At 40.1% G+C, this 22,819-nt stretch overlaps 1 protein-coding gene across 3 annotated transcripts in view; it reads left to right on the top strand.

Annotated features, from left to right (window-relative positions):
* Positions 1-22,819, top strand: part of LOC117394352 (neurobeachin-like protein 2) — a 137,857-nt gene that overhangs the window by 64,913 nt on the left and 50,125 nt on the right. For 2 of the 3 annotated variants that reach the window (XM_033992524.3, XM_033992525.3), the window contains exons 7-18: positions 2,029-2,114; positions 3,047-3,344; positions 3,677-3,783; positions 5,301-5,387; positions 11,520-11,603; positions 12,094-12,192; positions 13,158-13,747; positions 14,302-14,434; positions 14,942-15,061; positions 16,007-16,337; positions 17,826-17,908; positions 18,382-18,474. In XM_033992524.3, the coding sequence (XP_033848415.3) occupies positions 2,029-2,114; positions 3,047-3,344; positions 3,677-3,783; positions 5,301-5,387; positions 11,520-11,603; positions 12,094-12,192; positions 13,158-13,747; positions 14,302-14,434; positions 14,942-15,061; positions 16,007-16,337; positions 17,826-17,908; positions 18,382-18,474 (2,111 nt within the window). The remainder of the gene's footprint in view (positions 1-2,028; positions 2,115-3,046; positions 3,345-3,676; positions 3,784-5,300; positions 5,388-11,519; positions 11,604-12,093; positions 12,193-13,157; positions 13,748-14,301; positions 14,435-14,941; positions 15,062-16,006; positions 16,338-17,825; positions 17,909-18,381; positions 18,475-22,819) is intronic. The other variant, XM_033992526.3, reaches the window with a different exon arrangement.

Genomic DNA, 22,819 nt, shown 5'->3' with positions numbered 1-22,819 from the left:
GTCAAAGCAGGTTTTAAGACAACCTTTGCTTTTTGCCAGTTTTAGAGTTGATTAATATGAAACACTATCATAAGTATTTTTCAATACTCATTATTTCAAACCAATATCTAACTGAACGTATTAACACGTCCTACTCTTTCCATTCCCATCTCTTCCTGCCAGGTTCTAATTCATTTCTGTTTATAGATAGAAAATGATTATTGTAAGATAAACTCCTATCTTCTGTTATCCGAAAGGTATTTCCGTTCTTTAATATTAACGAGATTGGTCATTATAGAGATGATCTTGGCTTTTAAATTGCTGACCATCAGAAAAAATCCCTGCTTCATCAGCCAAAACCAATGAGTCATCTTCAACACTGCTTTTACTACAAGCAGGTGAGAATGAGGTTACAACATTAGTTTTATTCCTTCAGCAAGTTTACTGTTAGAGTTACAGTTTATACTTTAAATTATTTTATAACATGTAGTTCTAATTCAGATATGTCAATATAGCAATCTCTTATAAACTGCAATTCTGTTTTACTTCATTGATACACACCGAAGGCAAGAAGTTTTTATTATTAATATTAATTGAATATTTAAACTTAGGACTGCTCATACATTTACTTAATGTTATTATATTAGGTTTCTTATTTATATTAGGTTATTATATTAGGTTTCTTATACTTCTGTTTTTTCTTACTATAATCAAACCTAGTTCGATTGCTTGTAGCATATTAACTGTGCTCCATAGATTCTACCATTCTGCTTTCGCTGGATCAGAATGTTTTGAGACTCTGAGTCTAATTAAAAAAGATGCTTTTGCCTGATAAGGGAGGTTTGGAACTTTCAGCAGGTCAGTCTGACCTTCAGTGCAATGAACTCCTTCTCACAGGCCTTACAGAGATCTGCTAATAATATTTTTAATGGTTGTATATTCTTTAAAACACATTATAGTCATTACAATACTTGTTGCAGTTTCACAAATGTTCAATTTGTATCCCAAAGATTGTCCTGCTTCCAGTAGCTGTGACAGTCTTGGGTCAGTTTCTGCTCACAGGTGTGGGTGACAGTCTTTAAAAGCCTGATACCTGCAAAAACTTAAATCTTGTTAGCTGGGCTCCCATCTCTACATTTTCATTGTCAGTGGGCAAACACATTTTAAATGAATCTGGGTCCATCAAAGAACCCCACACCCTTGCAACCGAGGCCTTCCATGCAAAAGGATCTAATGACTTATAGCACAAAATGGACGTGCCAGAACCGTCTGTGACACGACATTGTCAATACCTTTTAGAACTTTGAATGCTTGAGTCAGATCACCGCGTTGTCGTCTTTGTTCAAGACTGAATAGATTCAATTATTTTAGCCTGTCTGCATACAACATGCCTTTTAAACCCGGGATAGTTCTGGTCGCTCTTCTTTGCACTCTTTCTTGAGCAGCAATATCCTTTTTGTAACAAGGTGACCAGAACTGAACACAATATTCTAGGTGAGGTCTTACTAATGCATTGTAAAGTTTTAACATTACTTCCCTTGATTTAAATTCAACACTTTTCACAATATATCCGAGCATCTTGTTGGCCTTTTTTATAGCTTTCCCACATTGTCTAGATGAAGACATTTCTGAGTCAACATAAACTCCTAGGTCTTTTTCATAGATTCATTCTTCAGTTTCTGCAGGAACGCACAGAATTACATATTAATTTAAGGCTAAAGCGCAAATAAGAGCTGCAGCTGAAAAGCATTCATTTAAATGATGCTAACGGCGTTGCGTTTGTTTAGTACATTTCACGCTACACTAACGACTGGTTTGCAACGATTGCGATAGACACAATGCTTTAGTATATCTACCCCTTAATCTTCTGCTTGCGCATTTTATTTGACCTTTTTACTTAAGTTATTCAACATTCATTTAAAAAAAAAGGATCTACCACAGTAGTGACTTATAGACAAGTCGTGAAGGATAAGAGTTTCCGTTACCCAGAGTAATTAGAAGCTGCGTTAAGCCAGTCTCTCTAAATTAGATCTTCTTTTGGTTCCACAGAGAGCTTCAAGGACAGTGATAATCTGCCAGAGATCCTGAGGGTGCGATTGGTCCACCTGTACGGCGCCATCATCATCGGCTGTAAGGTAACCCGCTTCTCTTTGTAGAGTTCAGTTTGTAGCAGTCTAAAAGGAGATTTGAAGGGTAAGGCTCCATTGAGCACTGACTGCTGGGCTGTGCTCATCAACACATATGTTGTAATGCACAGAGCAAAGCTCGAGATGAATCTGCTGCCCTGCCCTTCAGTTTTGCCTTACATGGGTGGCTACCCTAAAAAAAAAATACAAGCAGTTTTCTTTAATTCAAAGATTTCTAGGCATGGAGAGTTGAAATATACAGTATTTATTTCATGTCTTGTATTTATGTTTTCTTTTGCAGCAAGACTGCAGTACTTAACAGGATGACATCTGTAGTTGTTGGTTGTTGGTTGTTGTTGTTGAGCTTAAGTGATACAATAGTATTGAGTTTCTTAGGCTTCCTAGTCTAGGGATTGGAATAGCTAATTGAGCGCGAGTCATGTAATTACTGTGTCAGAAAAAACTCAGAACAGACAGTTCATATAGCAGTGGCGTAGGTGGACAGGGTGTAATTAATACCCCATGTAGAGGGAGGAAGGGCATTTCAAGGATGCTCGTCTGGATTTGAGTATCATCTAATTTTGCAAAGGAAGTTAATTTGCATGTGTAAGTTGATAGGAAAATGTGTGCTTGCAGGTTGAACCTTAGACAGAGAAGCATCTGTATTCATTCACATTTCAGAGCTGAGGGTGATCTGAATTCAAACACAAGCAAGCACTCTCACACCAGCTGCTTCATCGGTGCCTCATATTTAAACATCACTTGCCACCTGACTCATGACAGGATTGTTTAAAACCTGAAACAAAATGTCAGGTACTTTCATCAGGTATTGATGGCTGTTTGCTGAAGTGATACCTGTTATGTATTTCCATTTGTTATGTATGTCCAGTGACATTTGTTGGACACAGACAAAAAAAAATTGTTTTATGTGTTTCTCATAGAGGAATGCCCTGCTGGCCATCGTCCCCTCAGCGGTGGGTGACCTCATGGGGGTCCTCAGTTCCTGCTGTAACCAGGAAATGAAGGACCCCCAGCTGTTGCAGCTGACCCTGAAGTGCCTGACCGCCGTGATCCACCTCCTGCACGCCAGCAGCCTGGACCAGCGGCAAGTGGACATCAGGACCGTGCTGGACAGCTACTTCCGGGTCCTCAACTCTGATCACCTTGGCGCGGGAGCTGGGGAGGGGGAGGCAAGAGACTGGGAGGACCGGCTTATCACCCTCCGCATCAACATGCTCAGTGAGTCCCACACAGCTGGCTTTGTGCGCACCCAGTTAGTCCTCTCTGAGGACAAGGGACACAGAGGCACCAAAATCAGTTCCGACCAGCACACATGCAGTATAGTGCAGTGACAATGTGCAAGCATATATATGGTATAAAGGTGTGCAAAATAGCATTTATTTAAAGAATAAAGTACAAAGGTCTATAAGATGGGAATTTTTCCTACAAGTGAAGTAAAAAAAAAAAAAAAAAAAAAAATAATTACTATTGAACTTCACCTTTTAATGGATGTATTTGCAATGGCTCTGTGTAAAGGAGTGGTCTTATTTGTGTATATGCTTGTTTTGTAGGTGCCATCCCAGAGATGTTAAACTGCGCTGATCGGCCTGTCCTTCAGGCCATATTTCTGAATAACAACTGTTTCGAGCACATTCTGAGACTGATACAGAACAGCAAGGTGGGGTGGAGCTGTGTGTGTGTCTGTGTGGACTGTGAGTACAGTCTTATAGAGCCACAAAAACAGTTATGCTATGGCTATATTTTACATTTGTTATACATATTGTACGGTGTTTGTGTTTTAAAATGTTCAACATTTATTACTGGAATAACTATAACCCTTTTTCTTTTGAATTTTAAAGACGTCCCCTAATATGCAGGGGGTTGTATTCAATGGATCTAAACACCACCGTCATTTAAGTCACTGAATAGAACCCTTTTGGGTATTACACATATATTTACAGATTGAAATGCACTAAGGAGACTCACTCGCACTTTTGTACACAGTGTTTAGATTGTCCATTGTCTAGATCATTTGAACAGACAATAGAATTATGAACGGCTCTGGAGGACGAGGCCCCTGCCAGAATTCAAAAGCAATTTCAATGACTGGAAACGACTTGATTTAGAGGTTTCTCTGCTATGATCAGGAAATGAAAACACATCAAAAAACTGATTTATTATTATTATTATTATTATTATTATTATTATTATTATTACTACTACTACTATTTTTATAAAGGGTCCAACTCTTCAGTTCACACACTATTAGGGTTATGCTGGAATTTGTATTAAATGTAGAAAACAGCAATGTTTTAGTGATCTAATGGCAGTGGCAGATCTTCAGTGATATTAATAAGGTTAATAAATCACCCCTGGGTGGGGAGGTGAGTGGGGGGGAATAGGGACACCAGTGGGATACATATAGGGTTATTTCATTGATTTATATTGACCTCTATTTCTCTAAGCAACAGATTAAAGGTTTTTACCAAAACAGAGAAGGATATCGCCTCGTCCTGTGCTCTTTACCTCTTTTCCGCTGGCTATTTGTCGAGCTGAGTGAGAACCAAATTGTGAAACACTGGCCTCACAACACATCTGAATCTAACTTGGAGCCAAGCAGTGCCAGGGACGGAGTTAATGATTTTCATTATTGCGATGGGTCAGTCCGTACATTCGAGGAAGACAAACAACATGGCGTGCAGGGAGTCGGAGGAGAGAAAAGTACACCTTGGGAAGCTGTAGAATTGTATTCATTAATATATGAAGAACAAAAATGAAGAAAAACACAACCGTAACCTCTGGATCCTCCATTCTCAAGTCAAATACAGCACCTCTAATACTGCATCTATATGTGACTCGAGACATTCATTGTGCGTGATGGCTCGGGATCTGCAGTGGAAAAACAACTAGGCTCCTAAGTCTCCTGAGCCAGCCCGACGCGACCCTTGTGCAGCTCAGTTGTACAGTGGAAAAGAGGTATAATGGGCCCAGATTTGAGTGTGAAGACGGGCGTTTTTTTATATGGGGAAAAGTCCACGTACAGAGGCTTGTACACTAAATATTTGCAGAACGTGTTTTTTTCTGTCTCCTTATAACTCCAAAAGAATTTGAGGTGAAAGCGTTTTGCTGATGTTGTCTCTCTCTCTCTCTCTCTCTCTCTCTCTCTCCTATGTCTCTAACACCCCTCTATAACAGCTTTATGTGAGCAGTAGGTGTAAGATGGAGTGCGATGGCGCATGTGATCTCACTACACAGTTACTGACAGAAATTGATATCAACCAGGTATTAATCCCTGCCCCCCTCCCCCCCGTCACAGAACACTGCTGTTAGCAGGAAACTCTGACCTCCTTATGAGTGGGGCTAGTACCAGCATCTTCTGTCTCTCTGCAGACTTCAGTTTCCCCAGGCTCTATGGAATGCAGAGTTTAGAACTGCAGCACTCACAGATTAGAATATGAAAATTGTGCAGTGGTCACAGAACCTCTGGTTTGTGTAAGCCTACAACAGCGCTAGCTAGGAGAAAAGTAATTGGTCAGTTTTATTAAGGTTACTGTATCTATTACTTTGATTAAGTTACATTATACTTGTGTAAAAAAAAAATAAAGAATGCTATAGATTGTTCTTATTTGATTTAAGTGGAATACAAGATAGTTTAATTAAATATTTATGAGAAGTTGGTAATCACATGTCAAAGCTGCAATACCAGAGGGTATTGCAGCTCATGCAGCTGCTCTGTTCAGGTGGTGGTTTGTTCCCTTCTCTCTGTCCCCTCCTCTCCTCTGAAGCTATGTGGGGGAAGACCTTCAGATAGTGCCACTTCCCTGTTGGGAGCTTGTGCTAAATTATTAGTAGTGTTGTTATTTTTTATTTTTTGTTTAAGTTTGTTAATTTTTCAGTTTTGGTATGCTGTTTAGGAATGTGTTTAATTAAACTTGTTTTGAATTGAGTGCTAATGAAAAGCATGCATGTGGTGTTGTGTGGTGGTGTGCTCCTGGGTTTGCTCGGAGGGGTGTAGTCAAACTCAACACAGGCTGGGATTTCCTTTCCGTTTGGGTGCTGCTTTACAGTAGACCTCCAGGTCAGCCATCCTCAAATTAATCAAGTCCAACTTGGAGCCGTGTTTCCCCAAGCCAGGCCGAGTAGACGTGGATAGCAGCCGTCTGCCCTTTAGCCACAGATGTGATGTACATAATGATTGTGGTGCGATTGTGACCCATTTTGGTCATCATTTCCGTATCCCACTGACACAAGAAGTGTGGCAGAAGGTTTGCCTGCTGACGAGCACATGTGGAAACAAGGGTTTTTGTAGCGGGTCTTGTATACTGGGGCATTTCTGTGCGTAAAAGTGATGCACAATACAGCTATGGCCAAAGGTTTTGCATTACCCTTAGAATGATCAAATGTTGCTTCAAAAGTCGAATGAAACCTGCTGACTAATGTTATGCTAGCATATTAAATTACATGTCGTTTTGTAGTTTTCCATATACTTTAAGAAAAATGACAAAAATTGAAAATGTGACATTTCGAAATCTAACTATTATGGCTTCCGATCAGCTTTTGTGATATTTTGTAGTTTCTTTGATTGCATGGTGTTGAATAAAATATCTAAATTATGTTCATTATTTATTTTTATATATAGATAGATAGATAGAGTCAAACCTGCTCATGCGACCACCTTTATTTAGCGACCACCTGGTCTAAGAGAGCACTTTAAAGTCCTCCCAATGGTATTTGTGCTTTTATTGAACTGTAATAAAGCGACCACTATTCTGTTACCCAGCAACGGACTCAAACCTGTATTAAGCACCCTTACACAGGGCTATTGTTATAAGAAAAATATGGTTTTAAATGGAACGTCCTAAATTCAAAGGAATACGGTAACCATTTTAACTTTCTTTTATCAGTAATCAATAAAACTACAGCACTGTCTTGTAAAGGGAGAGAGAAAACGTGGAGAAACAAAAGGACCTCCCTAGATGACAGAATTAAAGTTATTAAACTTGTAAAGACAGTAAGTGCCAGAAAAACTGCTGAAAAATTCGGCACTAGAAAGACGCAGATACAGCATTTTTGTTCACGTGACTTTGTTTTGAGCCGATTCAGTATTTTAATTAAACTGTTAATTACTAAACAAAGTCGCTTCTTTTTACCTTGATGTCCTTGATTGACTTGCTGATTCTGTTTCACCTTCTTCATTATTCGAACACAAGAGCAAGCAATGACATTAATCACTTCCCCCAGATGCTACTTTTAACTTGCATTTCATTCTCGCAGTTGCCTGGGAACTAGGTAGCTTCCAATGTGTCAGTTTCGTGTTGTCTTGTTCTTTCCCGCTAATTAAACAGAATGTTCTCATAATTTAGGATGTAGCGGTTTAAGACTTAAAGGCAAACCGTTAAAAGGAAAATAAACACAGAAAAACTCAAGCCATACTTATAAGAGTATCAAAACAATGAGCGCAGTGATTGAAAAAGATCTTATGCTTATGCTGGTGTTGGTTTCAGGATGCAGTGAATCAACACGTAGGCCTACCTGAAAGGCAGACATAGGCATTGAAATGTGCAAAGGATTTAAAACATTTTGTGTGACCTGAGACAGGCAAGCATTCATTACTCTCACAAAAAAATGTGTTTTGTAAATGCATTATCTAAGTGAATGTTATTAAATTACATACTTCCTTTTGTTCTTATTACATCTTCTGGCTTTTACAGTGTATGTAAGACATACATAATTACAGGAAAGCATGTCAGAGACAAATACAAAATTCATTTCATGGGCCCTCTTTTAAGAGACCACCTGTGTTAAGAGGCCACTATTAGACTGTCCCTTGAGTGGTCCCTTTAATACAGGTTTGGCTGTGTATATATGTATATATATATATATATATATATATATATATATATATATATATATATATATATATATATAATACTGTATATATATACTGTATATATATACTGTATAATGTAAATGAGCCGCACCCACTCGGGTTCGTTGCCCCTTTAAAACACCGACCCAGGACACAGAAATGGAGTTTAAAGCACTGACGCACTATTTTTAATAATCACACAAAAACAAAACTAAACAAAACAAACACCTAGCTCTATTCAAGCAATAACTAAAACACAAAACAGGAACCTAAACTATAACACAGGACAGCTAAGCTGTTTACCTGTAACACAAAAAAGCTTCAACAAAACCACACAGGTTTACACTGCACACACTTATCTCGACTGCTCGGAAGCAGAGCACCTCTTCTGCCTCCTTCTACTCAGCAGCAGTGAGCAGACTGACTGCCTCTCTTAAATACCCTGCACCTGGTTCTGATTTACAATTACTACCAGGTGCAGGGGATAATAAACAATCAAACAATTAACAAAACAATAAAACAAAACAATTAAATTAAACCAAATGTGCATTCTCACATGTTTTTCATGCAGGGAGGATTAACCCCCTCCCTGCTGTGTTACAATCTCTCTCTCTCTCTCTCTCTCTCTCTCTCTCTCTCTCTCTGTCTCTCTCTCTCTATATATATATACACATACAGACGTGCTCAAATTTGTTGGTACCCCTCCACAAAAAACGAAGAATGCACAATTTTCTCTGAAATAACTTGAAACTGACAAAAGTAATTGGCATCCACCATTGTTTATTCCATATTTAATAGAAATCAGACTTTGCTTTTGATTTTTTTATTCAACATAATATTGTAAATAATAAAACAAATGAAAATGGCATGGACAAAAATGATGGGACCGCTAACCTAATATTTTGTTGCACAACCTTTAGAGGCAATCACTGCAATCAAACGTTTTCTGTAGCTCTCAATGAGACTTCTGCACCTGTTAACAGGTAGTTTGGCCCACTCTTCCTGAGCAAACTGCTCCAGCTGTCTCAGGTTTGATGGGTGCCTTCTCCAGACTGCAAGTTTCAGCTCTTTCCATAGATGTTCGATAGGATTCAGATCAGGACTCATAGAAGGCCACTTCAGAATAGTCCAATGTTTTGTTCTTATCCATTCTTGGGTGCTTTTAGCTGTGTGTTTTGGGTCATTATCCTGTTGGAGGACCCTGCGACTGAGACAGAGCTTTCTGACACTGGGCAGTACGTTTCGCTCCAGAATGCCTTGATAGTCTTGAGATTTCATTGTGCCCTGCACAGATTCAAGGCACCCTGTGCCAGGCGCAGCAAAGCAGCCCCAAAACATAACCGAGCCTCCTCCATGTTTCACTGTAGGTATGGTGTTCTTTTCTTTGAAAGCTTCATTTTTTCGTCTGTGAACATAGAGCTGATGTGACTTGCCAAAAAGCTCCAGTTTTGACTCATCTGTCCAAAGGACATTCTCCCAGAAGGATTGTGGCTTGTCAATATGCATTTTAGCAAATTCCAGTCTGGCTTTTTTATGTTTCTTTCAAAAGTGGAGTCCTCCTGGGTCTTCTTCCATGGAGCCCATTTTCGCTCAAAAAGCGACGGATGGTGCGATCAGAAACTGACGTACCTTCACCTTGGAGTTCAGCTTGTATCTCTTTGGCAGTTATCCTTGGTTCTTTTTCTACCATTCGCACTATCCTTCTGTTCACTCTGGGGTCGATTTTCCTCTTGCGGCCGCACCCAGGGAGGTTGGCTACAGTTCCATGGACCTTAAACTTCTTAATAATATTTGCAACTGTTGTCACAGGAACATCAAGCTGCTTGGAGATGGTCTTGTAGCCTTTACCTTTACCATGCTTGTCTATTATTTTCTTTCTGATCTCCTCAGACAACTCTGTCCTTTGCTTTCTCTGGTCCATGTTCAGTGTGGTGCACACAATGATACCAAACAGCACAGTGACTACTTTTCTCCATTTAAATAGGCTGAATGACTGATTACAAGATTGGAGACATGTGTGATACTAATTAAAGAAACTAATTAGTTTGAAATATCACTATAATCCAATTATTTATTATCTTTTCTAAGGGGTACCAACAAATGTGTCCAGGCCATTTTAGAATATCTTTGTAGAATAAGCAATAATTCATCTCTTTTCACAGCTTCTTTGCTTTATTCTATGACATACCAAAGGCATGCAAGTATACATGATAAAATAGCTTTTAATTTCATCACTTTTCAGGAGGAATGAAGCATTATTTCAATGAGCTGTAAGGGTACCAACAAATTTGAGCACGTCTGTGTGTGTGTGTGTGTGTGTATATATATATATATATATATATATATATATATATATATATATATATATATATATATATATATATATATATATAATTTTTTTTTTTTTTTTTTTTTTTTTTAATTGTCACAATCCTAAAATTCTAGGCGATGCAAAACTTTTGGCCATAGCAATTCAGATGCCTGTCCTATACTGCATTACACACACACACTATTGCAGGATTAGTTTCTTTTAACCTCCAAAAGTAATACATTTGTTATCTCAACTACCCCTGGGGGAGGATTTTAGTCAAGTACCTGACTTGATTGAGTCTGTCGCTGTTTCACGCATCTGGTCTGCAACGGGTTGTTGGCACTATAAAGAAGTGATGTTTATTTGTTTGGGTGATGGTGCTCTGGAGATCTACTGTGGTGGGCGGAGGGATCCTGGCCGGGTTGTTTTTGTTTGTGCTGGTTTCAATCAAGGTGTTTGTGGGGTCATTGTTCCTATTGATGGCTGCAGAACTGAAAGGTACATTAGATCATCCTATAATGCAAAATTAATAGCAATAATGGGGCTCTGTGTTATTGTGCAAGTTTCTAAGAAATATATCTAAAATACCTTATCTCAATAGAATATCTAACTTATTAATCTCTCACCTGTAAGTGTTTCTCAAAACCTGTTGGTATTAACAGAATCCTACACTTGAACATTCTTCTCCTTATTGAACTGATGTTAGTCAATTTAAATTCAATAAAATATAAACACTGAAATCGGAGTTAATACATCAACTTGTTCTCAATAAAAGCTTTTATATTCATTGAACTTTTTTTGGAGAACAACATCACAGGTGTAAACAAAGTATTTCAAACTTCAAATCATTTTATTTGGGAAGATTGTGTAAATGTATGTCTTTAAAAGTAAAAGAAATTGCCTACTATTCCCATCAGTTTTTATAATCTGTTTGGGTTACCTAATTCAACGTTCACAATATTTATCTGTATGTTTTGTTGGTACCTATTAGTTCGAAGCCAACTGCCCCTCAGGATCCATTCCAGTTTAGGTCTTTATTCCAGGCAGGTCCTAATTGGTTAAGTGAACCTGCTACTGTATGGGTCAAATAACAAATTTCCAACCAGACTGGATCAAAGACCAGGCAGGAATGGATCTTGAGGGTAGGAGCCGTGCACCACTGTGGTGTTTGATGGAGAGCGGGGTCCACACAGTGAGTCCTGCAGTACCTAACGCCAGCATGTTGTGTTTCTAGGTGTTTGAGAAAGGCTCCGACTCCATCACTGTCCATGCTCTCAGAGTCCTCACTGCCATCATGACCAGCTCTCCGTCCGCAAAGGTAATTCTGGATTCATAGTTATCGTGCACGTTCATCCTCTGACTGGCCCCTGTGGCTCATTATGACCTAAATTATTGTTATTTATTTCTTAGCAGTGCTTTACAGCATTTACGATAGGACTGTTTGCAGACCCTTGTTAACATATGCTGCAGGTTTACTGCTATTGAGTTCAGCATATACAAAAAGATCCAAGGAATGTTGTTTCAACTTTAGATTTTGTGTATATCATTACATAATCGAGAGCTCAATGTAAGGATGCACGTTTGTTAAGTCTGTACAGCCATAAGACTTCAGTATGTATCACTTTAGGACAGTGTAATGTAGTATTACTGCAAAGTTTCACTGAGTTTCGTTGTGTTTCCATTGCATACAACTTCCTTATTAAAAATAAGGTTGTATATTTCCAAGTGATTCTACCAATTTAATTATTTTTTATTGATTTGAGTCTACTTGTTGACAACTCCTGCTTCTCCCTTTGTCCTGCCCAAAGGAGGTTTTCAAGGAGAGGATTGGCTACTCTCACCTGTATGAAGTGCTACAGAGCCAGGGCCAGCCAACCAGGCAACTCCTCCAGGAGCTCATGAATATGGTAACAGTGCTGTCGCCAAGCCATCAGTAACAAAACAATGCACTCTCAAACGTGAGGGGCATATCAGCTATCAGCCTCCTATCTGCTACAGTGTTGGAGTGGGTTGTGGAGTAGGCATTAATTGTATAAACCATTATATAGTAAACTGCTCTTGAGTATGAATCCTAAGATGAATGATCTTTTTCTAAATCCAACAGCTCATTATCACAAGCTTGTAGATTAAAGATGGTTGTATTGCCTTTGATATAATATTGTGCAGTGTAGCGTTCTTTTGATTCAGGGTAGCTTTAGGAATGGGACTGGTATGTATGTGATAGAGAGAGAGGTTTTGAACATTGGTGGAGATCACAGTTTTTTTCCTAATTGAATATATATATATATAGCAAACTACTCCTCGCAGTGGATGTGATGTGCTTTACATTCTCTAATGAGAGCACACTTCAACACACACGTTCCCCAATTTTGCCTTGTATAGGCATGATCTATTTTGCTTCTGCCTGCACTCTACTATCTGTCTTACATTCAGTTATACGGCTAGACATGAGGAGACTTTAAAATTCCTGAGTGGGTATTGAAAATTGGCTCTGACCACTAGACCACACTGCTTCCCAGTCCTTCACTGTAACAACTAGACTGCACTGCCTCCCAGTTTTTCAGCTTTAACGACTTGACCACACTGCTCCTCAGTCCCTCAGCTCTAAACAGTAGGCCACTCTGCATCCCAGTCCCTCAGCTCTAACCATTAGGCCACACTGCCTCCTAGAACTCGGCTCTAACCACTAGACCACACTGCTTCCGAATATTGTAGCTCTATCCACTGGACAGCACTGCCTCCCAGTCCCTGATCTCGACCCACAGAGCTGTGAATATCCTGAATCATGTCCATTAATGTGGTGCTAAGTGCTGTAGCCTGTATTCCTGTTGTGTTCTGTTTGTTGACCAACACTCATGCACTGTTTCTACAGGCTGTGGAAGGAGACCACACTCAGGTTCCGTCTGTGCGGATCAACAATGAACAGCCTCTCCTCTTGCTGGTGCAGTGGATCCCTGAGCTCACCTCCCGTGACCTGCAGGTGCTGCTCTCTGATTGGCTGTGCCGGGCCTGTGGGGGTACGCTGCGCGACCGCACCACCGCAGTGCAGGCGGGGCTCGTGAGTGCTCTCCTGGACGTGCTCTCTGACCACCACCGCCTGGACAGGAAGTGTGCAGACCAGCTGATCGAGCTGCTGCAGTCACTGGGGGCCCTTTCCCTACCCCCCGGGGAGCTGAAGCGCCTGCTCCTGCTTCTGAGGCCAGAGTCGGGGGCCACGCACCCCTACTGCGGCCGCATGGTTCAGGCCCTGTCTGCCATGGCCGGGCGCGAGGGGGTGGACAGCGCCTTGCAGTACTTCGACCTGACACCCAGCATGGCCGGCATCATGGTCCCTGCTATCCAGCGATGGCCCGGCTACGGCTTCTCCTTCCACGCCTGGCTCTGCCTCAACATGCAGCCTCTGCACGGGCCAGCCCTGCAACGCAGACTGGGCAAGGGACCACGCAGGAAACAGCTCTATAGGTAACTGGGAAACAGGGGAGGGGGATTGCAGCTGAAGGCCAAGAAAGAACCAGAGCAGAATTAGCTGTCCTGAGTCGGGTAGTTCCCCCGTTAAAGCTACTTCCATTTGGATTAGTTACTGCTTTATTATTATTAATTTTATTATTTTCTGTGTACTGTAATGGCTGCAGATGCCATACATGATTCACAATTTTTTACGATAATTTAGTGACCATCCAGGACCTCCTTGTAACAAAGCTTTGTTCTCAATGGGTACACAAGCTTAAAATTAAATTCATTGACTAATCAGTAATGGTTAAATAAGCGCTCCCTCACAGAAAGCAGAGGTAGTTGGATACCATGCAAACCCAGTCTTTTGCTACTTTGCAGAATCGTGGTGCATCTGTCATCTGCCATTACTGGTAGATTTTTACAATCATCAGTTTGTAAACCTTGAGGATCATTTTCTAGTTGTTTCTCTCGGTTACAAGTTGAAATAAATTGAATACAAACTACATGACCTAATGATTTAAGTTTCCTAAACAACTTCTGTCTCTCTCTGCTTTTGCTCCTAGTTTCTTCACGGCGAGCGGGACTGGGATCGAGGCTTTCTTCACAGCTGAGGGTACGCTGGTGGTGGCGGTCTGCACCAAGAAAGACTACATGACTGTCGCTTTGCCCGACGTGTCCTTCAGTGACTCGGCCTGGGTGAGAAACTACAGCCCCCTGAATAGAGAGGAGGAGGCCTTGTGCTTAGAGTTCTTGGATAGGTTTTTTGTGGCGTTTGGCCAATTTTGCCTAGGTTGTCTGTTTGTTTCTTTTTAGTTTTGAAGTATGAAACACAGGGTTACAATCAGTCTCAGCAGCTCCGTGAGGTCTGACTAACTCTGTAATTACAAATTTCCATCCTCTGTTTTGTTTTACTATAGCCTTAGCTTTTTTGATGATTGGTTCTCTTTGATATTAATTTTTTTTATCAGTCTTTGTAAGGTGATTTGACTGAGTTCTGGAGTTTCTCTTATGTACGTTACCTGCCATACACATGTAATATGTAGGCTAGATCAGCCAAAGTGTCCTATTTTTTTGTGCCAGCGCACTCTTGTGCTCAGCAGTGTATTACCAATAATTACAAGAAAAAAGATATTAAGACAGTAAAAAAAAAAAAAAAAAAGTGCTAATTTTTAAATGTATTGACATCTCCTCCCCTCTCTCCAGCACTCTGTAGATATTGTGCACATTGCCGGGCGGCGCCCCTTCAGTCAGAACCTGGTGAATATCTTTGTAGATGGAATGCTGTGCAAGTCTGCTCAGCTCAGAGTCCCGTCCCTCAATGAGGTAAGGAAGAGGCACTCTGTGTATAGGCTTCCAATCAATGTGAGGGGCCCTGCAACTGAAGTTAAATTGCCTCCAAGTTTCCAGTGCCTCATACAGATTGTAAAATGTTTCAGCAATTCACAGCGTGTCCTGAAATTCTTTCATTTTACCATTAAAAAAAAAAAAAAAAAAAAAAAAACTTTATAACCCACGAAAATTTCAGGTTTCAGAAAATCGTATAGTTGGTAATAGGAAGGGTATCTTATCTAAAGAAAATAAAATTGTGGGTGTGGCAGGCTGACCAGGGTAAGGAGACTCAGAGTCAGGATATGCAGGGAACATAAAAGACTTTTAATTAAACTAAATACACAAAACAAAAGGCACGATGGCCAACCAAAAAGACAAACACAAAAACAGGCTTTACACATAAACTATACCAAAAAAGAACCACTTACTCTCTCACACAGGTCTTCTCGCTCTCACAAACACTCACCAACTAACATACCCAACCACTCCCTTTTATACAGGTGCCTGGGCTAATTGGGCAATTCGCACCTCATTAGCCCAGGCACATTCCACACATTCCTCACACAAACTCACTCACTGAACCACACCCCAAACTCACTCATATCCACTCTAAACAATACAAAAAACACAAAACCACCACAAAATAGACTGCACCCCATCACAGTGGGTTATTAAGTTTTTCCAGCAACCTCATTATAGAAAAATGTCTGTTCCGTCTTGTGTTTCTTATAAAAACTTATTGGAATATGTAAGGGGACTTTTAAATTGACTGTTTATTACCTTGCACTAGATTAACTACAGGAGCTCTTCAACCAACATCAAGTCTCTTAAACCAGTATGAACAGCTAACTATCACAACTATCCAGGACAGACCAGAACTTCCAGCAGGTTCATTTCTATTCAATTTGAATTCTTATTCTTCTCTATTTTTATCTGCAGGCCTTCACCTCCTGCTGTATCGGTTCAGCCGGGCACCGAACCACCACCACCACCACCACCACCACCACCACAGCGACTGCCACCCTGCCCTCCCCCCCACACCCTCCAGACTCCCCCTTCCTGAGTCAAGCACCAACCTTGAGCCGCTCCCAATCTTTCCCAGCCTCCTTCTATGGCCCCCGCACCCAGGACTGCCTGGTCCACACCATCCCTGCTGGGAACCAGGATGCAGAGTGGGGGACTCCCACCTCCCTGGGGGGCATGCTGGGCACTGCCTTCGTATGCCACGAGGCCCTGCAGCCTGCCCAGGTCAAGGCTCTGCACAACGCAGGTGAGGCAGGCACTGTCAATGCAAGGTATCTGGGCTCCTTAACCCCTGCACAGAACCACAGTACCTTTAGTCTGTTGTCAGTGTTGCTGCACTAAGCATATCATATACAATATATATCATAACTATATATAAACATATATTATTTTCAGATCAGTCCAAAGCATTTCTATTGGATTGATATCTGGTGATTGCAAAGACCATCCCAGAACTTTCATCTTCATTTTGTCTTGAAATCAACCTACAAGCAGATGGTAGAATGTTTTGATACATGGCTGCATTTGTTTGATCTTCAGTCACATGAATGTCTCCATCCCTAAACTGCTAAAACACACCCATATCATGATCGAATAACCTCTGTATTTTACTGTAGGTATAAGGTTTTCTTCATTGAAGGCTTTCCCCTTTTTTTCCTCCAAACATACTGTGGTCCATTTTTTGGGAAAACCGTGTATTTGGCTCATTGGACCAGAGAATATTGCTATTGTCCTTGTTAATATTTCTTGTCAAATTTTAAGCGATTTCATTTAATTTTTCTTTAAAACTGTTTTGCAGTCAGGTCTATGTGTATACAACTCTTGTACAATTATTTGGTGCACTATTACAAATGCTTCTAAGTCTTTCTTTCCTTGGCTGTTAATCTTGGATTATTTTTAGCTGCTCTGATGATTCTCCTACCTGTTGTACCTGTCATTTGTTGTGTTGCTGAAAAGTTCTTCTTTAACAGATGCTGGAAATGACCTCTTTAGCATGCAGCTTAATTACTGTGTAATGGTTTTCAATTAATGAATATATTTTAAAATTAGTTCTATTAAATTTATTGTAAGGTGCCAATACTTTTGTCATGAACAAATATTTGAAAGTGCTTTTGTTTTTTTTTTAAATACTGTTTGTTAAAATACCAAAAATGTTGCATTTTGCGCAACAAGAACAAGGTGGAAAGGAAGCTAGAAAAAACAAAGGCCTGTAGCTATCTGACAATTAAGAGTAAACCGAACTACTCTAATGGCTTGGAATTTAACAGGACTTGAAGCAGCGTTTTAACTCAAATGTGAGATCAGTTTGACTGGTTGTGACTTGCTGTATTTCCCCTTAGACAGATGCTTTGTAGAGTGTCTAACAGGGGAAATATAAGTTATGCCAGGGGTTCTGTAAGATGTTGTTACAATAGCAAAGACTCCATGGGGAGAGGAGAGGGCTTTTGATCTAAAGAAGAGCATGACAATATCTTCTTTTAACTTCTTACTGATGCAAGTATAGCAGACCCATATTGTCCTATGCTTGTTTATAACACACTTGGGAAATACTATTAAATTGGGAAATATGTGTAATTAATGCTTGAACCAGAAAATGAATAATAATAATTTTAAAGATTCCTTGTTTGGTTGTAACCTGTCTCCCTTAGGGAGCTGTAGGAGTGGCAATGAATAAACCATAATAAGAAGCACTCTGTGTCTGCTCTCAGTATCTCTCCCTGTTGTCTCTGCACAGGACCCAACAGCGTGTCCCCCTTCAAGTCAGACGGGGAGCTGTCAGACCTCAACAGCAAACTGCTGCTCTACTACACTCCAAAGGTACAAACTGGATGGAGCGGGAGGCAGGATGTCTGATACAACAGACCCATCATTCAATTCAGTTCAGGGATTCAGTCCAGTGCTTCGGTATTTCATCTATTCTGTACAGGGCAACGCTGTGAAGGGGTAAATTTTATTTACGTATCCAGAAGAATAAGGTGAGGCCTCATCAGTCCAGTTCCAATGTTCAGGGTTAATCGCAACTGGGCAGGCACTGACCAGCTTGACTGCATTGTACTCTGGTGCTCACTGCCATAGCTCGTCTCTTAAAGCTGCTATACAAAACTCTAAATTATGTGGTTAAGTATAGACGCTTCCTGCCATACAGTAGCTGTCCATGTTTAGCAGTATTAGAGGATGTGGTCAGTAGAAACTCTGCTCCCTACACTAGAGTAGAATGGGGTTTTATTAGATTTATGTAACCTTGTTTGTTGTAACCGACCAGCTTGCTCTCACCCTCCTCTTTCCTCCAGGCCTGTAAAAACCACATCTGCCTCGACCTGTCTCCTAACCACCTTTACGATGGCAGACTGACTGGCCACAAAGTGGTCAACTGGGATGTCAAGGTGGGTCTGGTTAATTAACTTAATTGGGTTTGTGTGATTTGAACCGTTTTGTATGATGGGGCTGAACACAGTATTCTGTCTCACCTGTACATTACACAACCTCACCTGTACATTACACAACCTCACCTGTACATTCCTCACCTGTACATTACACAACCTCACCTGTACATTACACAACCTCACCTGTACATTCCTCACCTGTACATTACACAACCTCACCTGTACATTACACAACCTCACCTGTACATTACACAACCTCACCTGTACATTACACAACCTCACCTGTACATCACACAACCTCACCTGTACATTACACAACCTCAGCATAACCTCCTGTGATTTGTACTTTACACTTTTGACTTTAGGACCAGATGTTCTGTTTGCCTTTTTGATTGCTTCTTCACACTGTTTGATTGCTGACAGAAATAAATCTTACACACCAAGGTATTTCTCTTGGTGGGCCTGTTCTAGTTCAATACCACCCAGTTGCATTTGAATCCCAAATTAATTCAATTTAATTTGCCATATTTTCTAACCAGTTATGTATACTGTCTAAATCCTTTTAAATTTCCTGGGTGGCTGAAAACAGACAAGCTTTGTGTCATTCTCAAATTTTACAAGTTTGCTAATCATCCCCCAATCTAGATTAGAAACAGCAGGGGTCCTAGCACTGATCTCTATGGCAGCACAATGATTACATGGCACCAACTTGAAGTTTCTCCCCTTATAAGTATCCTCAGGTGTTTTAAACCAGTTGCTATTTACATAGAAAGAAGGATCAAATAATGAAATTCTTATTTTTAGCAAAATTGCATCGCTGTACTCGCTTGCTTGGGGAGGAGGGGTTGAGTCCAGGAAATGTGTTAATAAAAGCAACTACAGAACCATATAAATAGACTACTAGAGAATGCCAGGTCCCTCAAAGTGCTGCCAAATACAATGTGTTTTACATTCTTTCAGCTTGCTGTTCAGGTTTCCTGTGTATTTTATGTACTGCTGCACATTTCTTAAACACTATTGTGATTGTTTGTTTTTCTCTTTATCCACATGTCCTTTGTTGCTGATATACTGGGACTGTGATTGTAGTCACTCATTCTGTATATGTTCTCAGCTTCTCTTTCTTTAAAGCCTAATTGCTCTGTTTGAATAAATAAATAACCTAACACTTTAGTTGTTGATGATAGAAACATCTAGACATCACTCCAATAGCAAACTGGACACAGCATTACTCCATCAGATTACTGTTTTTTGAATCGATGCATGCATCACAAACCGACTCCCATTACAGAGAAGTTTGAGCCATTCTAGGTTTTACTGGGATCTTAATTAGACAAACCATAGAGAGGAAAAGCGTATAGTAGGTAGCAATTGAGTGGCATAGTGTACATTAGGGAGACACCGACTAGAAGTGCATTAGGATTAAGATAAGGAACAGCACTGGATTGTCATTTGAGGGTTCCCACTTACTTTGAACCAGCTTTTGTTCTGTGGTTTTCTACTGCAGTGGTTCTCAATCCTGGTCCTCAGGGGGACCCCTGTGTCTGCTGGTTTTCATTCCAGCTGAGCTCTCAATTACTTAACAAGACCCTTAATTGAACTGGTCATTTGCTTAATTAGACCTTTTTTAATTGTTTTCAGCTCTTAACATGTCAATCCTAGGTTTGCACATACTGTATTGCTGTAAGAAGTAATATCAATATTCAATACTGAGAAACTTTGGGGAGAACCATCTTTATTATTTATTTGTTTGCATTAATAAACAAAAAATAATTTGATGCCTAAGAAGAAATTGTGGTAAAGCAATAAATATCAATGCTGCCGTTCCGGTTTGGGTACATTTCCAAAAAATTAATTTACAGATAAAAATGTATTTAACAGTCATTTAAACTAAACAGGTAGAGGTGCTTTTGAATGTCATCTACAAACTTTTTTGTGAAGTTCATTGTGAAGCAAAAAACAATTTTTTCCACAAGCTGCTTGTTTTATATACTGATAAAAATGTATACAGTATATCAAATCTAAGTAGCCTAACGGATAGTATTGAGATCTTTTTTACAAACAATAAATATTATATAAAGAGCTGACGAGTATGTTTTCTAGTTAAATGAATCGGTAACTATTTCCAAACGTAAACCTTTTCCACTTATCCTACTGTGTCATACGATTTTAATCATATAGCTCAACAAAGTCGGCTTTCTAATTAAAAATGAAATTTGACTTGAAATCGTGTTACAGGAGATAGGTTGAAGTTGGGGTGTAGCCGTGATCGCGCCACTTCAGGATTTACGCCTAAAGAAAAATAGTATACATTTTTTAGAACACAGTTATTTGTACTGGGCAATGGTTGAGTAGCTTTACAGCACACACATACAGGGAAGCAAGGAGTAAGAACCTTATTAAAACCAAAGGTTTGATCACAAAACAATTTAAAACAAATACCAAACAAATGTTCCCCAAAAAGAAACATTCTTCAATAATTTTATTGTATCAACACAAAAAATGTAAAGTCGCTTTTCAAAGTAATAGCACAAAGGGAGTATTAGTAGGCTTTGTAGATAGCAAATAGACAATAACACTTTTTTAGTGATTGGAAAGCGTTTTTACAGGTAATCTATGCCTCCCCCACACATTCAGGACACAAATCCCGTCTGTGCATGCAACATCATTTTCAATTCTGGAAGTGATTACTGTTCATTATAGGGTTATGCACTCGAAGCTCAACAGGCACGCAGCCGAGGAGCTACCCGCGCACATGATTTCCCATTGGTTTTTGGATCTCGTAATGATAGCTTCAACAGAACACTTCATTGTAACATCTTTAGTAATAATGAAAGACACTAAAAAGTGGGCAGTGCTGTCATAATGTTTTTGTGAAGCCAAACAATTCTCTTAATTACTGAAGATCCGGTGCATTTAGTAGTTTTATACTAATTGTATTATTAACCCCTGCAGCATGTGACACTTCATATCTGTGAAACCGCTTATCCAGTAGTGATGAAATTTCATATTATAATCTGGGATATACTGTATTGGTCCGTCTGTATGTCATATTTACATTTTTGCATATATCTGGAAAAACACATGATACTTGGCAATAATACAATTATTCAACACGTTATTGAGATGTTTTTCTCGGGCCTTTTGTTTTCATGATTACCAGTTACAATTTATTTATTTATTTATTTATTTATTTATTTATTTATTTATGTATGTGTTTTTTTTTTTTCCTTAGCAAACATCCTTATCCAGGGCGACTTACAGTTACTACAAAGTGTCACCTTACAAAATATCACAGTGCAGAAAATCACATTACAAAATATCACATTACAGTTAAGAGCAGTTATAAAGTACAATAAAATCAGTAGAAAATAAATTCAAATCAAATAAGAGCAAAGTAAAGAATACAGTAAATAATTACATTTAAGAGAGAGATCGACTACAAGCAGTTAACTTGTAAAGATATTTGCTTACATGAGTAAAGTCCATTAAGAGCATGTAGTAAGTACGATAAATGGATACAAAACGATTTCAAATAAGAGCAGTTACCAAGAACATGAATATGGATATCGAAGAGTAAAATCAAGTACAAGATACAGTTAATAGTTATAATTAAGAGCATTAGTAGAATAAAGGAGGCAAAGTCGTCAGACGACATGGGGGGGGGGGGGGCTAAGGAGGGAGTAGAAGACTGAATGATCGAGTGGAAGTAGGAGTGTTTGGCAGAGGTGAGTGTAGAAGAGAAGGAAGAGAGGAGCGAGCGATAGAGATCCAAGGAAGCAGGGAGATTGGTTTTCTTCCATATCTTTTCGGCAGAGCGCTGTTCAGTACGAGCCATGTGGAGCACGGAGAAGAGCCAGGGCTGTGGCGGGCAGGTCGAGGGGTGAGGGGGCAAAGGGAGTCGAGGCAGGAGGTGAGGGAGGAGAAGACGGTGGAGGTAGCCGAGTCTACAGAGAGTTGGGAGAAGAAGTTGATAGAGGGGAGGTGTGAGAGAAGGCGAAGGAGTGAAGAAGGGGAAGACATCCAGCAGCATGGTTAAGGTTGGAGAGGTGGATGTTGAAGTCCCCTAATAGAACAACAGGGGTGGAGGGAGAGGGGAGGGAGGAGAGGAGGAAGTCAAGCTCATCAAGAAAGTGAGTAAGGGGTCCAGGAGGGCGGTAGAGAACAAGGAGTCGACAAGGGGAGGTGATTTCAACAGCGTGAAACTCAAAGGTGCTAACAGAGAGAGAGAGGAGAGAGCAGGGGGATAGAAAAGAGCAGGGAGGGAGAGAGCAGAAGTCTTGTTCCCCCACCCCATCCAGTGGGGTGAGGAGAGTGGAATAGGACAGAGAGAGAGAAAAGGGTGGCT

This window comes from Acipenser ruthenus, chromosome 3, assembly GCF_902713425.1.
Source record: "Acipenser ruthenus chromosome 3, fAciRut3.2 maternal haplotype, whole genome shotgun sequence".
In the NCBI taxonomy this organism is placed as follows: Eukaryota; Metazoa; Chordata; class Actinopteri; order Acipenseriformes; family Acipenseridae; genus Acipenser; species Acipenser ruthenus.
This window is presented reverse-complemented; position numbering and strand designations above follow the sequence as displayed.